Genomic DNA, 15258 nt, shown 5'->3' on the forward strand with positions numbered 1-15258 from the left:
CCTTTTTTATTTGTCCTGGTTGTGTCAATTGTTTAATAGCAACATTTTGTTTAAATTATTCCTATTGATTGTGGCCTTGAGCTGACAAATAATTTGAATTATTCTTAATAAGGCCTTCAGCCGTCAGTGTAGCTTGTGTTACAGTCATTTTTTTTAACATGCTTGTTTTAAAAATTATTTCCTGAAATGAAGTGTATGTGTTTATTATGCAACCAACGGTAACTGATTAGGCCCCATCTACACCTTGTCCTGCGTTCGTTCCACACCCACCACAGATTCTTTAAAGAATTCACAAGCGTAAAACGTCTCCCAAACTGTGTGTCATACAGTAATAAAATTTCGTAATTGGAGTACGTGCAGTATTACTAGGACGCCTAGCCGCGCAGACAGCGCGGTAAGGGAGGATGGTGGGGGCCTTCTTTGCGGACGGGACATCGAGGCAGAGAAGGCGTAGTTAGGTGTAGTTCTACAGCTTAAGCCTGTGCATCCAACGCGTACCTCACAGATGTAGTAAGATACAGCTAGAGAATCTCCAAATACAGAGACATATAAACAGACAGGTTACGGCGCTGCGGACGGCAACGCCTGTATAAGACGACAAGCGTCTGACGCAGTTAGTAGATCAGTTAATGCTACTACAGTGCCAGGAGGATAAGATTTAAGTGTGTTTGAACGTGTTGTTAGTCGGCGCACGGGCGGTGGGATACAGCATATCCGAAGTAGCGATAAGTGCGGATGTTCCCGTACGACCATTTCACGAGTGTTCCGTGAATATCAGGAATCCGGTAAAACATCAAATCTCCGACATCGGTGCGGCCGGTGAAAGATCCTGCAAAAACAGCAACGATGACGATTGAAGAGAATTGTTCAACGTGACAGAAGTGCAACCCTTCAACATGTGTTAGCGTGCGAACCATTCAGCGAAACTTCATCGATATGGGCTTTCGGAGCCGAAGACCCACTCGTGTACCCTTGATGACTCCTCGCCTGCGTCCGTCAACACCAGCATTCTCCTGTTGATGACTGGAAATACGCTGCCTGGTCGGACGAGTCTCGTTTCAGATTGTATCAAGCGGGTGGACGTGTACGGGTATGGATACAATCTCATGAATCCGTAGACGCTGCAAGCCAGCAGGGGAGTGTTCTAGCTGTGGAGGCTCTGTAATGGTGTGGGGCGAGTGCAGTTGGAGCGATTTGGGGCTCTTGATACGCCTAGATACGACTCTGACACTAGACACGTGCACAAGCATTCTGTTTGATCACCTGCATCCATTCATATCCATTGTGCATTCCGACGGACTCAGGCAAATCCAGCAGGACAATACGACACCTCACACATCCAGAATTGCTACAGATTGGTTCCAGGAACACTCTTCTGAGTTTTAAACACTGCCACTGGCCACCAAAATCCCCAGACATGAACATTATTGAGCATATCTGGGATGCCTTGCAACGTGCTGTTCAGAAGAGATCTCCATCCCCTCGTTCTCTTACGGATTTATGGACAGCCCCCTTGGATTCATTGTGTCATTTCCCTCCAGCACTACTTCAGACATTATTCGAGTCCATGCCGCGTCGTGTTGCGGCACTTCTGTGTGCTCGCACCGGCCCTACACGATTTCTTTGGTTCTTCAGTGGATGTCATCAAGAATACCTCCAAAGTATATATACGAACAGTGGAACTGTATAATGTTCGTGTTTCTGTTATCAGGTACTATATTTACATAAGTTTATCCGCGAGCTTATTCATGAGGGTCATGTAAATATGCTAACTGACAAGAGAAACACTCCGTTGTTTTTATCTATACTTTGAATGTATTCCGATGATATATCTGCGCCTGCAGATATGGAGCTACTCCTGGATGTGTTAAAATCAACCTACATATAATATATTTAGATGTACATAGAGAGCTTTTAAGTGGTTATAGGTTGTCATATTGTTTGCGATTTTTTATGAAAAATATTTGTTGAAGTAATCTTAGAATTTGTACAAAAGGTTTACAAAAATTTTTGCAAAAGAATTTGCAAAGTGACGTAAAAAGGTTTACGTAAATTATGTTTTATGAATAAAGCACGTGATTTACAGACAATTTTTTAAACCTGTAGAACACTGACTTGGCGTGTATGTTATGATGATAATTTGGTCATATGTAATTATTTGGAATTGTCGATCCAATTAATTTAATGTGAAATGATAACATCGATTCGTACTACCTCTGAGCCGTCTGGTGTACTTATGTATCACTAAGAATGTTTACGATGGGATATGTCAGTTGTAAACTGGTAGCCGGCCGCGGTGGTCTCGCGGTTCTAGGCGCGCAGTCCGGAACCGTGCGATTGCTACGGTCGCAGGTTCGAATCCTGCCTCGGGCATGGATGTGTGTGATGTCATAAGCTTAGTTAGTTTTAAGTACTTCTAAGTTCTAGGGGACTCATGACCACAGCAGTTGAGTCCCATAGTGCTCAGAGCCATTTGAACCATTTTGTAAAGTGGTGATGAATGCGAGAACTTGTAACCGGTACAGTAACATGTGGGTACATTGTTGTTATTTTAGAACTGACATACCAACTTCTAGTATAGTTCGGGAGGCCAACATTCACATTTGCCCCACCTCCACGCCGAGCTGTGTTAGTGCGAGGAGAGACAAGACTGGAAAACAGTGAACGCGCCGCATTTACGAGTACATGGCAGTAAAGTCGTACTGCATATGACTTTGTTTAATATTTCACATTTCTCAACATGTAGATCACAAACAGAATAGGTTTTCGGCATTGTTTTTGGCGCTCTCAAGACATAATGTAATTTTTATCTACTACAAACTGACGGCGTACGGACAGACGCGAACAATTTCACAGACTTTCGTACTCAAGCTGTCACGTAATCGTGACTTACTTAGTTTGAAATCGAAAAAGGTCTTTCACACAAACAAGTCGAGCTTTTGCAACCTCGTTATGGATACTTCGAAAATCTACCTGAGAAAAGCAACGAAGAAGTTCTGGACAGTTTTAACCTAAAAAGATTTGTAATTGAAACTGGAATAACATTACACATTAATCAGTTGCATCTGCATATCCACAGGGGCACTTTCAACTGAAGCAGTCAACCATCGTCGTGATTCTTGCACGGCCAGAATGAATTCTTCAAACCTCGCGCTTACTTTAACGCGAGTGAGCTCAGGGAACTGGATTGTCTTTCCAGAAGTGGTCCTCCTACAACGCGATTTTTTTTAAATGCATCTCCATCAAATCAGAAAGAAGTTACCTTGCAATGGCTTACTGTGGTCAGTGTAGAGTAAAGTGCACTTGAAATGCTAAGTTTGCAGTCCAATCCGGATGTTCTGAATTTCGTTCCTGAACTTCTTCCTTCGTAAATTCAACAATAGCTAGATTCAAATCGAAAAATCGTTGCAGTCATCCCCCATGACTTAACCAACATATTTTGCTGTGATATGTGAAGTCGCCATATTCTTCGTTTATTTGCATCGAAAACCGTTGCAACTAAAAATGGAGTAATGGGTACGACTCTAGAAATTTTACTGTTCGTACCACCAATATTTTCAAGTGCTCCCTGCCAGAAAATTTGGTACAAAGTGCTTCTTGATGTTACAGAACTGTGAATCTCGTCTGTCGATCGTCGTAATATTTTGCTCTTATCATCCTAAAGTTTCGCAGCAAATAAGCGGTACCTTATGTGAATTCTCGTCCCTCTCTTCTGCCAATCCCATTTATTTTAAAGGATTGTAACAATAGATCGCTAGATTGCCTTTTCTTTGTGCAAGCAGAACAGACTGTGCTAGCGGTATACTACGCCTTCCATAACGCTGGAAACGGGTTCTACACAACGCTGGTGACAACTTTGGAGGACAGTAACAGATGCAAACATGTAACTCTTTTGTATCTGTTGTCAATAAATAGTTGCCACTACTTAAGATCCAACCCTCGTAAAATATTGAGCTTCCAGGTGCTTAGTCAAGTTGTTTCCATTTTATATAAAATGGTTCAAATGGCTCTGAGCACTATGGGACTTAACTTCTGAGGTCATCAGTCCCCTAGAACTTGGAACTACCTAACCTAACTAACCTAAGGACACCACACACATCCATGCCCGAGGCAGTATTCGAACGTGCGACGGTAGCGCCTAGAACCACTCGGTCACTCGGGCCGGCTCCATTTTACACACAAAATTTCGACGACAGACTCAGCCACCGTTTTAAGGTGCTTCGAATTTTGCTGTTATGTGTCGCAGGACTCCAGTCAGACTGTGAGCTATTGTGCGTCTCTCGCCGCTGTTTAAAACTGAGTTCCATTCCCCTAGGTCCTTCACTTTTTTGTTTGTTTTTTAACGAGCTAGCTATGGTGTTAAGTGAAACGCACATTCTATCAACGTTTTCTAGCTCTGGTAGATGAAATGGTCGTCGAGATCTTAATAAACTGACTGCCAGTCCTCAAGCCATGTTTAAATTGAAACGTCCATCTCTGTTTATTAGATTTTCTGACATCTTTATTTCGACGGACTCCTTAATCATGCTGTCCCACAAGCTTGGCGTTCACGATACTGGTCTCGCCGTATATTTAATTTCATTTATTGCGTTTAAGAAAACACTAAATGCGGAGGGATGCGATCACATTTACACCATTGTGTACTGCGTACAGCAGAGGAACAATTTGGGGACAACCGTAGTATAACCATGTCAGTGCTATGTCTCCGAGATAATTTGGTCTTCACCATTTATGTGGATTGTGACAGCAGCCAACCTTTTTTCCTAGCCGCCCACTTTTTTTTTATCTCTGTTAGTAGTAAGTTTTCTAATTGCTCTCCTGTTCTGCAGTGCTGATGGTGTATAAAGTAGGGAAGTACTGTATTGTATTGTATTAAAATGGGGACCTAGAAACTACAGAGAGGCTTCGTCCCGCCGTAGCCCTCAGTGGTTCACAACCCCACAACAGGCCACAGCAGTCCACCCACCCCACCGCTGTCCCACACTGAACCCACGGATATTGTGCGGTCCGGCCCCCCAGTGGTGCCCCACTTCCCCCCTTTCCCACTTCCCTCCCTCCCCCTACCCTCTTCCCCCTTCAACCTCCCCCTTCCTGCCTTCCCCCTCCCCCTTCCTGCCTTCCGCCTCCCCCTTCCCGCCTTCCCCCCCTTCCTGCCTTCCCCCCTCCCTTCCCGCCTTCCCCCTCCCCCTTCCCTACTTCCCCCCTCCCCCTTCCCACCTTCCCCCCTTTCTGCCTTCCCCCTCAACCCACCCGCCTTCCCCCTCCCCTTCCCGCATTCCCCCTCAATGCCTTCGCTCCTCCCCCCATTCCCGCCTTCCCGCCTTCTCCCCTTCCCCCCTCCCCCCCCCCAGAATGTCTCATACCAGACGAGTGTAACCCCAAATGTCTGTGTGGTAGAGTAATTATGGTATGTGGAAACAATGTTTGTGCAGCAATCGCCGACCCAGTGTAACTGGGGCAGAATTAGGAGAACCAGCCCGCATTCGCCGAGGTAGATGGAAAACCGACTTAACTCTTAATTGTATAGTGTAGTTGATCAGCTACAGACTTCATTTCTTAGATGTATCCTATACTGAGCAACATTTTCTAACAAATTCATTATGTAGTTAAGTTTGGTTGTTTGGAGGAAGAGACCAAACAGCGAGGTCGTCGGTCTCATCGGATTAGGGAAGGAGGGGAAGGAAATCGGCTGTCCCCTTTCAAAGGAACCATCCCGGCATTTGCCTGGAACGATTTAGGGAAATCGCGGAAAACTTAAATCAGCAAGGCAGGACACAGGATTGAACTGTCGTCCTCCTGAATGCGAGTCCAGTGTGCTAACCACTGCGCCACCTCGCTCGGTATATTAGTTAAGTGTATCCACTCTACTGCAGCTGCTAATAGTTCATAGCGATCGTAAATGGCAGGATGTACTGAACCAGTTCGACGATCACCTGTGTGGATGTACTGACGCGCGTGTGTTTTGGCGGAAAGTAGGGCTGCTTTTTTGGTGTTTGTGCACTGATTTGTGGGTTTGAAAACTACTTTTTTATTTTGAAAACGTAAGTAGTTATGCTGTGGACTGTTATTCGAGTGTCTTTACGACAGGTTTGAAATGAGGTCTGTTTTTGTCTTTGTAGCGATTGTCAACAATAATGCTTTGTTAATTTAATTAAAATTTTTTTCGTGATGTAGGCAGCATAAACTAAACGTGGTAATTTTTACAGCTTGAAATAAAAAGTCATGCACTTAAGAGTTAAAAACCATCCACAGGCTGGCCGGAACACCGGACCTCGGCACTAATTCGCCGGGCGCATTCGTACCGGGGACCAGCACACCTTCCCGCTCGGGAAGCAGCGCGTTAGACCCCGACATGGAAGTAACTATACTATATTATTACTTCTCACGTCTACGTGATTACTCTGCTAGTCACAGTAAAGTGCCTGGCAGAGGATTCATTGAACCACCTTCAAGCTGTCTCTCTACCGTTCCACTCTCGAACGGCACGCGGAAAAACGAGCACTTAAATTTTTCTGTGCGAGCCCTGATTTCTCTTATTTTATCGTGATGATCATTTCTCCCTATGTAGGTGGGTGCCAACAGAATGTTTTCGCAATCGCAGGAGAAAACTGGTGACTGAAATTTCATGAGAAGGTCCCGTCGCGACGAAAAACGCCTTTGTTTTAATGATTGCTACTCCACTTCATGTATCATGTCTGTGGCACTATCTCCCCTATTTCGCGATAGTACAAAACAAGCCGCCCATCTTTGAACTTTATCGATGGCATCCGTCAGTCCCACCTGATGCGGATCCCACACCGCACAGAAATAGTCCAGAATAGGGCGGACAAGCGTGGTGTAAGCAGTCTCTTTAGTAGACCTGTTGCACCTTCTAAGTGTTCTGTCAATGAACCGCAGTCTTTGGTTTGCTCTACCCACAATATTATCTATGTGATCGTTCCAATTTACTTTAACTTGCTGTAGGTGTGCTTCATAAATTTTATAATTGTTTACCAAATATTTCATGTCAAAATTTTATGAAAACCTAATGAAAATATTTTTAAAACCACTACCGCCTACCACGAAAGGTGGAAGATTATTTTAAGCTGATTTTTTTTTCTGTTCTGTTTGCAGCGATCGCGATGCACTTCTTCTTCCTGGCAGCGTTCTTCTGGCTGAACACGATGTGTATAAACATATGGTGGACGTTCAGGTGAGTCTCATTGTGTTTATATTTCTGTAACTGAGCTAACGATATGTTTATCTTCATTTTCCAGTACCAAGGAAAATATGGAAGTACACAGACGAAAATTTCCGTGCATAAATTTAAAATTCTTTTTTTTTGTCTAGTCTACGATAAACACAACGAATCAACTCTCAAGCAGCTGAATCGAGATATGGACAGATGTTTTGATGGCAGTTATAAGGACACATAATGAACACGTTTCACATGTCACTATACAGGGAGTGGTGCATTCAGCATGTGCATGTTTCGTAGACATCTTCACGAGTAATTCTGTGTCTGCATTGAAAAGTATGAACTTCAACTCAGTAACGTCTTTGTGTCTATTCCGAAGCAAATCACAGACTTTGTCAGGATAGCAAATCCCAGTAAGGAACAAAAGTAAAATCTTGTAGAATTACCAGAAGTCACTTCTGTGCTAATCCAAATTCATAAATTACGCTACTAGAGCATCCTGTTTATGGTTGCAGTTTTGTCAAGGACACACGTTGTTACTGAGATTCTAGATCAATTGGTTTAACGCTGTTCCCTGCGAAACTTTGTCTGCAGTTTGTACCCTTCTCTCTCAAAAATGGACTTTAGATGCAGTCACGTAGCTAGATTGCGATATGATGTAATACGGCTAAGGTTTCTACAATTAACGCGGTGCTCTCATCATTAACAGTGACAACAAACATACCAATCAGCAGTTGGTACAGAAACGAAACCTGTCCCCATCTATTGTCCTACACTGCTGCATTCCCATTCGATGCTCAGTAGATCCCTCTGGGAGTTGTCTAATGTCTCAAGCAGTATTATTTCAACAAATATTTGTCAGACAGTTCTGAATTAATGTCATTCTACGTGAACGTAGCAGTAGAGGGTCAAAAACAGGAAAATTGCAAAACACCTTTCCCTTTTAACGAGTAAGATGTTGAGGGCAGCACTTAATATCTGAAGGGAAGAAGAAAGTTTTGAAATATGATATTTTATAGCCAGACAAGTGGCAATCTCTCCTGGTTGTGGTTATGGTATCGTCCAGAGTGCCACAGAAATGTCGACAACGCATGCCCCTGCGACAGACAGTAGCGAATGTTCACTGCAATGCGCAACGACGTACAGGAGGACCTCGCCACCTGTCTCAGCACACCAGTGAATTTCCACTGGAAGTCAGTTTACACTCCTGAGCCAAATCGTTACGACCACCTGCTTGGTAGCTTCACTGTCCGTCTTTGGAACGAAATACACTCCTGGAAATTGAAATAAGAACACCGTGAATTCATTGTCCCAGGTAGGGGAAACTTTATTGACACATTCCTGGGGTCAGATACATCACATGATCACACTGACAGAACCACAGGCACATAGACACAGGCAACAGAGCATGCACAATGTCGGCACTAGTACAGTGTATATCCACCTTTCGCAGCAATGCAGGCTGCTATTCTCCCATGGAGACGATCATAGAGATGCTGGATGTAGTCCTGTGGAACGGCTTGCCATGCCATTTCCACCTGGCGCCTCAGGTGGACCAGCGTTCGTGCTGGACATGCAGACCGCGTGAGACGACGCTTCATCCAGTCCCAAACATGCTCAATGGGGGACAGATCCGGAGATCTTGCTGGCCAGGGTAGTTGACTTACACCTTCTAGAGCACGTTGGGTGGCACGGGATACATGCGGACGTGCATTGTCCTGTTGGAACAGCAAGTTCCCTTGCCGGTGTAGGAATGGTAGAACGATGGGTTCGATGACGGTTTGGATGTACCGTGCACTATTCATTGTCCCCTCGACGATCACCAAAGGTGTACGGCCAGTGTAGGAGATCGCTCCCCACACCATGATGCCGGGTGTTGGCCCTGTGTGCCTCGGTCGTATGCAGTCCTGATTGTGGCGCTCACCTGCACGGCGCCAAACACGCATACGACCATCATTGGCACCAAGGCAGAAGCGACTCTCATCGCTGAAGACGACACGTCTCCATTCCTCCCTCCATTCACGCCTGTCGCGACACCACTGGAGGCGGGCTGCACGATGTTGGGGCGTGAGCGGAAGACGGCCTAACGGTGTGCGGGACCGTAGCCCTGCTTCTTGGAGATGGTTGCGAATGGTCCTCGCCGATATCCCAGGAGCAACAGTGTCCCTAATTTGCTGGGAAGTGGCGGTGCGGTCCCCTACTGCACTGCGTAGGATCCTACGGTCTTGGCGTGCATCCGTGCGTCGCTGCGGTCCGGTCCCAGGTCGACGGGCACGTGCACCTTCCGCCAACCACTGGCGACAACATCGATGTACTGTGGAGACCTCACGCCCCACGTGTTGAGCAATTCGGCGGTACGTCCACCCGGCCTCCCGCATGCCCACTATACGCCCTCGCTCAAAGTCCGTCAACTGCACATACGGTTCACGTCCACGCTGTCGCGGCATGCTACCAGTGTTAAAGACTGCGATGGAGCTCCGTATGCCACGGCAAACTGGCTGACACTGACGGCGGCGGTGCACAAATGCTGCGCAGCTAGCGCCATTCGACGGCCAACACCGCGGTTCCTGGTGTGTCCGCTGTGCCGTGCGTGTGATCATTGCTTGTACAGCCCTCTCGCAGTGTCCGGAGCAAGTATGGTGGGTCTGACACACCGGTGTCAATGTGTTCTTTTTTCCATTTCCAGGAGTGTACATCACTTATTCTGCGTATCAGGGATCCTACAGCTCGTCGGTAGGTGTGTGAAGCTACGTGGAATTAAATATCTACGCGCAGGTCATGCAATTCGCGTAAATAACGGGCCGATGATTTGCGTACGCGACCCAGAGGGTTCCATAGCATTTACATCAGGAGAACTTAGTTCACCGAAATACCAGTGTGAGTTTACAATGCTCCTCAAACCACTGAGCACGGTTACGGCTTTGAAACATGGATAATTACACTGTTTAAACATGATAATTTCACTGTTGAAACATGACATCATCGGGGAAGACATCAGTCATGAAGGGATACAGGTGGTTCGCAGCTGTCAGCGTGTCTTCGATTGCTACCACAGATCACATGAAAGCGCAGGAGAATGTCTCCAATAGCTGCTTCCATCTGTCTGTGTCCGTGGCGTGCTGCACGTCTCGACCCGTCGTTCACCTCAATGACGACGTTTGTGGAGACGTCCATCGACTTAGTGTCGCAAAAATATGATTCCCTCGAAGTGCCGACACGTTTTCATTGATCGACGGTCGAATCCCGGTGGTCCCATGTCCGCTGCAATCGTAACTGACGATGTCGTTTGTTAACATGTGAACACGTAAGGGTGATCTGCTTCGGAGGTCCATGTTTAACAATGTACGGTGAATGGTGTGGCTCTGAAACACTTGTGTGCGGACCAGCATTGTATCCTTTTGGCAGCGATGACACAGATCACCATCTATCCTACTTTACAGAGCAGACAAGCCGCCGAACCCCACATTCCGTGGAGAACTATTCAGCGCCTAATGGTAGTTTCACAGTTCTCCTACTCTGTCTGTAGAAGCTCACGACAGCAGCACATGAACATTCGACCAGTTTCGCCATTTCCGAGATACTCGTTCACAGGCTCTGCGTAATAATAATCTGGCCTTTGTCGAAGTCGCATATCTCACTGGCTTTCCCCATTTTGCAGACTATATCTTCGGGAGAGTTATCCCCCGTCCGTGTCTGCTCTGCTTACGTACAAGGTGCCCCATTCAAACCTCCCTGATTGCAAAGACCCAGGAAGAAAACCTCACTAGATACTACAATGAAAAATGCACAACATTGTAGAGCATCTCAAAGAATTTATTTATCATCAATGCATCTCTACATGTGAACCATTTGTAGCACGAAGATGATCGAATCGAATCTATCTTCACTTTCTTGCCAAGTTCTTTGTAACATTTCCTCTGTTATTGTTGTAATCGCATTAGTGATACGATGTCGCAACGTAGGAATATCGTCCACTTTGATCGCATACACCTGGCCCTTCACGAATCCCCACATGAAGAAATCAAGCGGCGTAATGTCAGCTGAACGTGGTGGCCAGGCAATGGGTCCTCCGCGTCCGATCCAACGACTGGGAAATTTCCTATCCAGGAAGTTGCGAACAGACGTTGACCAATGCTGTGGAGCTCCATCTTGTTGATAAAAGTTGTTGGGTTGCAAGTGTTGTATCTGAAGGTACACAAACTGCTCCAACATGTCCAGATACACTGACCCTTTCACTGTTTGTTACACAAAGAAGAACGGCCCGACAATCCTGTCGTGCATTAGACGTTTAGTTTAGGGCTGTCACGAACATGTTCAACGACAACGTCCGGATTTTGCACACCCCACGTGCATTATCCTGCTGAAATGTACGGTTTCGCAAGGAGCGAATGGAAGATAGAGCCACGGGTCAAACACATCTGAAATGTAACGTCCACTGTTCAAAGTGCCGTCACTGCGAACAAGAGGTGACCGAGACGTGTAATCAATAGCACTCCATACCATCACGCCGGGTGATATGCCAGTATGGCGATGACGAATACACGCTTCCAACGTGCGTTCACTGCGATGTCGCCAAACACGCATGCGACCATCATAATGCTATAAACAGAACCTGGATTCATCCGAAAAAATAACGTTTTGCCATTCGTGCACCGTAGTTCGTCGTTGAGTATACCATCGTAGGCGCTCCTGTCTGTCATGCAGCATCAAAGGTAACCGCAGCCACGGTCTCCGAGCTGATAGTCCATGCTGCTGCAAACGTCGTCGAACTGTTCGTGAAGGTGGTTGTTGTCTTGCAAACGTCCCCATCTGTTGACTCAAGGATCGAGACGTGGCTACAGGTTCCGTTACAGCCATGCGGATAAGATGGGTGTCATCTTGACTGCTAGTGATACGAGGCCGTTGGGATCCAGCACGGCGTTCCGTACTACCCTCCTGAACGCACCGATACCATATCCTGCTAACAGTCATGGATCTCGACCAACGCGAGCAGCAATGTCGCCATACGATAAACCGCAATCGCGATAGGCTACAATCCGACCTTTTTCAAAGTCGGAAACGTGATGGTACACATTTCTTCTCCTTACACGAGGCATCACAAGAACGTTTCACCAGGCACCGCCGGTCAACTGCCGTTTGTGTCAGAGAAATCGCCTGGAAACTTTCGTCATGTCAGCACGTTGTAGGTGTCACCACCGGCGCTAACCTTGTGTGAATGCTCTGAAAAGCTAATCATTTGCATATCCCAGCATCTTCATCCTGTCGGCTAAATTTCGCGTATTTAGCACGTCATCTTCGTGGTTTGGCTATTTTAATGGCCAGTAGTGTATATGGACTGAAGCGGCGAGTGAAAGTTTGTACCAATGCCGGGAATCGAAACCGGGTCTCCCACTTACTAGGCAACTGCGTTAACCACACTTTATCTTGGTACGCCTGTCTAGTCGATCCAAATCGTCACTTCCGTTCCAGACTAGTTTTTTTTTAAATTCCTCCTTACACCCAAATAGAATTGCCTAAGCTCTCCATGTTGTGGATTAGCACCTCAGGGTTGGACGTAAATAGGGTATCCAGCCTGAAACCAAGCAGCATCTGCTTACACTTTACTGGTCCTCCATTTCTGCAGCTTGTCTTATGAATCATTGGCCCTGAAAGCCAGCCAAGCACCCTGCCCCGTCAGCTCGAAGTTCAAGAAAGTCCGCTTCCCCAGAACGCGGCCAAAGAAAGAGCGCACAGATACAGCCAGGAAATGTTTAACACGGGAGCCGTCACCAGCAACGGTAGCCAACCGGAGTGGCCGTGCGGTTCTAGGCGCTACAGTCTGGAACCGAGCGACCGCTACGGTCGCAGGTTCGAATCCTGCCTCGCTCATGGATGTGTGTGATGTCCATAGGTTAGTTAGGCGATTGATGATCTCAGAAGTTAAGTCGCATAGTGCTCAGAGCCATTTGAACCAGCAATGGTATGCGACATTGGACTACGGAGACGGATGGAAGTAGAGGGCGACTGGCTAAAGCGTTGCAGGTTCCAGATCGGCTCTCGTTTACTTGCGCCGGCGTCCACCGGCAGTGCGGTCACGGAGACATGGGGGCGTTGTCGCCGCGAGCAGGGAGGTGGACTGTCGGCCAGCGCGAAGCTGCCCTAAAAGCGAGCCCAATTACGGCAATTGAATGCCGCCTAAAGGAGCATTCATTTGATTCAGGGCTGGGAGCCGGCGCCCCTGGGCACGTCACGCCGGCCGCCGCATTCAGCGCCGCTCAAAGCGGCCCGGCCCGCATCTCCTGCCCAGCAGCACACGTGTGCGTCCACTGCGTCGCAGCTCGGCTCGCATCAGCTCCTCCAGGCGTGGGCTGGCACGCCGGCCGAGCGGGTCGCTCACACACGTGCCTAGTTCCGCTTCTGTAGCGCTGAGAGCTAAGCTGCGATATTTGCTTTTCCCCTCTTTCCTTTGTGCGCTTTAATCTTCCTCGCCACTGAAGTCATCAAGATAGGAACACTGGTTCAATTAAGCAATGACGTGCTGGCGGGAGGGCGGAGGGGGTGATCATTCCACTTCAAATCGTTCCGTACGCTTACTCCCGGATATTCTACAGAAGTAACTGCTACCGGTGTTTGTTCCGCTATCATATTATCATGCAATGAAGGATCCTTCTTTCTATGTATTCGCAATATTGTCTATGTTAAGGGTCAGTTGCCACTCCCTGCACCAAGTGCCTATCCGCTGCAGATTTTCCTGCATTTCGCTGCAATTTTCTAATGCTGCAACTTCTCTGTATACTACAGCATCATCCGCATGGAACTTCCGACACTACCTACTAGGTCATTTATATACCAGGTGATCACAAAGTCAGTATAAATTTGAAAACTCAGTAAATCACGGAATAATGTAGATAGAGAGGTACAAATTGACACACATGCTTGGAATGACATGGGGTTTTATTAGAACCAAAAAAATACAAACGTTCAAAAACTGTCCGACAGATGGCGCTTCATCTGACCAGAATAGCAATAATTAGCATAACAAAGTGAGAGGTAGCAAGGATGTTGTTCTTTACAGGAAATGCTCAATATGTCCACCATCAGTCCTCAACAATAGCTGTAGTCGAGGAATAATGCTGTAAACAGCACTGTGAAGCATGTCCGGAGTTATGGTGAGGCATTGGCGTCGGATGTTGTCTTTCAGCATCCCTAGAGATGTCGATCTGTCACGATACACTTGCGACTTCAGGTAACCCCAAAGCCTGTAATTGCCGGACTGAGGTCTGGGGACCTGGGACGCCAAGCATGACGAAAGTGGCGGCTGAGCACACAATCATCACCAAACGACGCTTACAAGAGATCTTTCACGCGTCTAGCAATATGGGGTGGAGCGCCATCCTGCATAAACATCGTACGTTCCAGCAGGTGTTTATCAGCCAGGCTGGGGATGATGCGATTCTATAACAAATCGGCGTACGTCTCACCCGTCACGGTAGCAGTTACAAAACCAGAACCACGCATTTACTCCAAGAAAAAAAAGGCCCGATAACAGTAGAAGTGGTAAATCCAACCCATACCGCGATTTTCGCGTCGTGCAATCGAGTTTCCACGACAGTTCTAGGATTCTCCGTAGCCCAAATTCTGCAGTTGTCGGCGTTGACAAGACCCTCGGAACGTGAAATGAGCTTCGTCGGTCCACAACACGTTACTCAACCAATCGTCATCTTCCACCATCTTTTGAAACGCCCACACCGCAAATGCCCTCCGCTTCACTAAATCGCCAGGTAACAGTTCATGATGCCAATGGATTTTGTACGGATAGCATCGGAGGGTACGCCTAAGTGCCAACCAAATAGTAGTGTATGGAATGCCGGTGCGACGTGCAACTGCACGAGCGCTGACTTCCCTGTGCGTAGACGAACCCGCTACAGTCTCCATTTCTTCCTGAAATGTCTCAGCCTTCTGTTCGGTCGGCCTCTGCGGGGTCTATCGTCTAAACAACGCTTGGCTTCGAACTTCGAAACCAATCTCGCCACAGCTGCATTTGTCAACGGACGTTTACCCTTTCGAATCGTAACGCTGAACTAGCAAATTCCCCATTCTGA

The 15258-nt window shown here is 47.0% G+C and overlaps 1 protein-coding gene across 1 annotated transcript in view; it reads left to right on the forward strand.

Annotated features, from left to right (window-relative positions):
* Positions 1-15258, forward strand: part of LOC126336103 (probable G-protein coupled receptor Mth-like 1) — a 467301-nt gene that overhangs the window by 401278 nt on the left and 50765 nt on the right. The window contains exon 3 of the mRNA XM_049999586.1: positions 7114-7192. Within this exon, the coding sequence (XP_049855543.1) occupies positions 7114-7192 (79 nt within the window). The remainder of the gene's footprint in view (positions 1-7113; positions 7193-15258) is intronic.

Source organism: Schistocerca gregaria, chromosome 1 (genome assembly GCF_023897955.1).
Source record: "Schistocerca gregaria isolate iqSchGreg1 chromosome 1, iqSchGreg1.2, whole genome shotgun sequence".
Taxonomy (NCBI): Eukaryota; Metazoa; Arthropoda; class Insecta; order Orthoptera; family Acrididae; genus Schistocerca; species Schistocerca gregaria.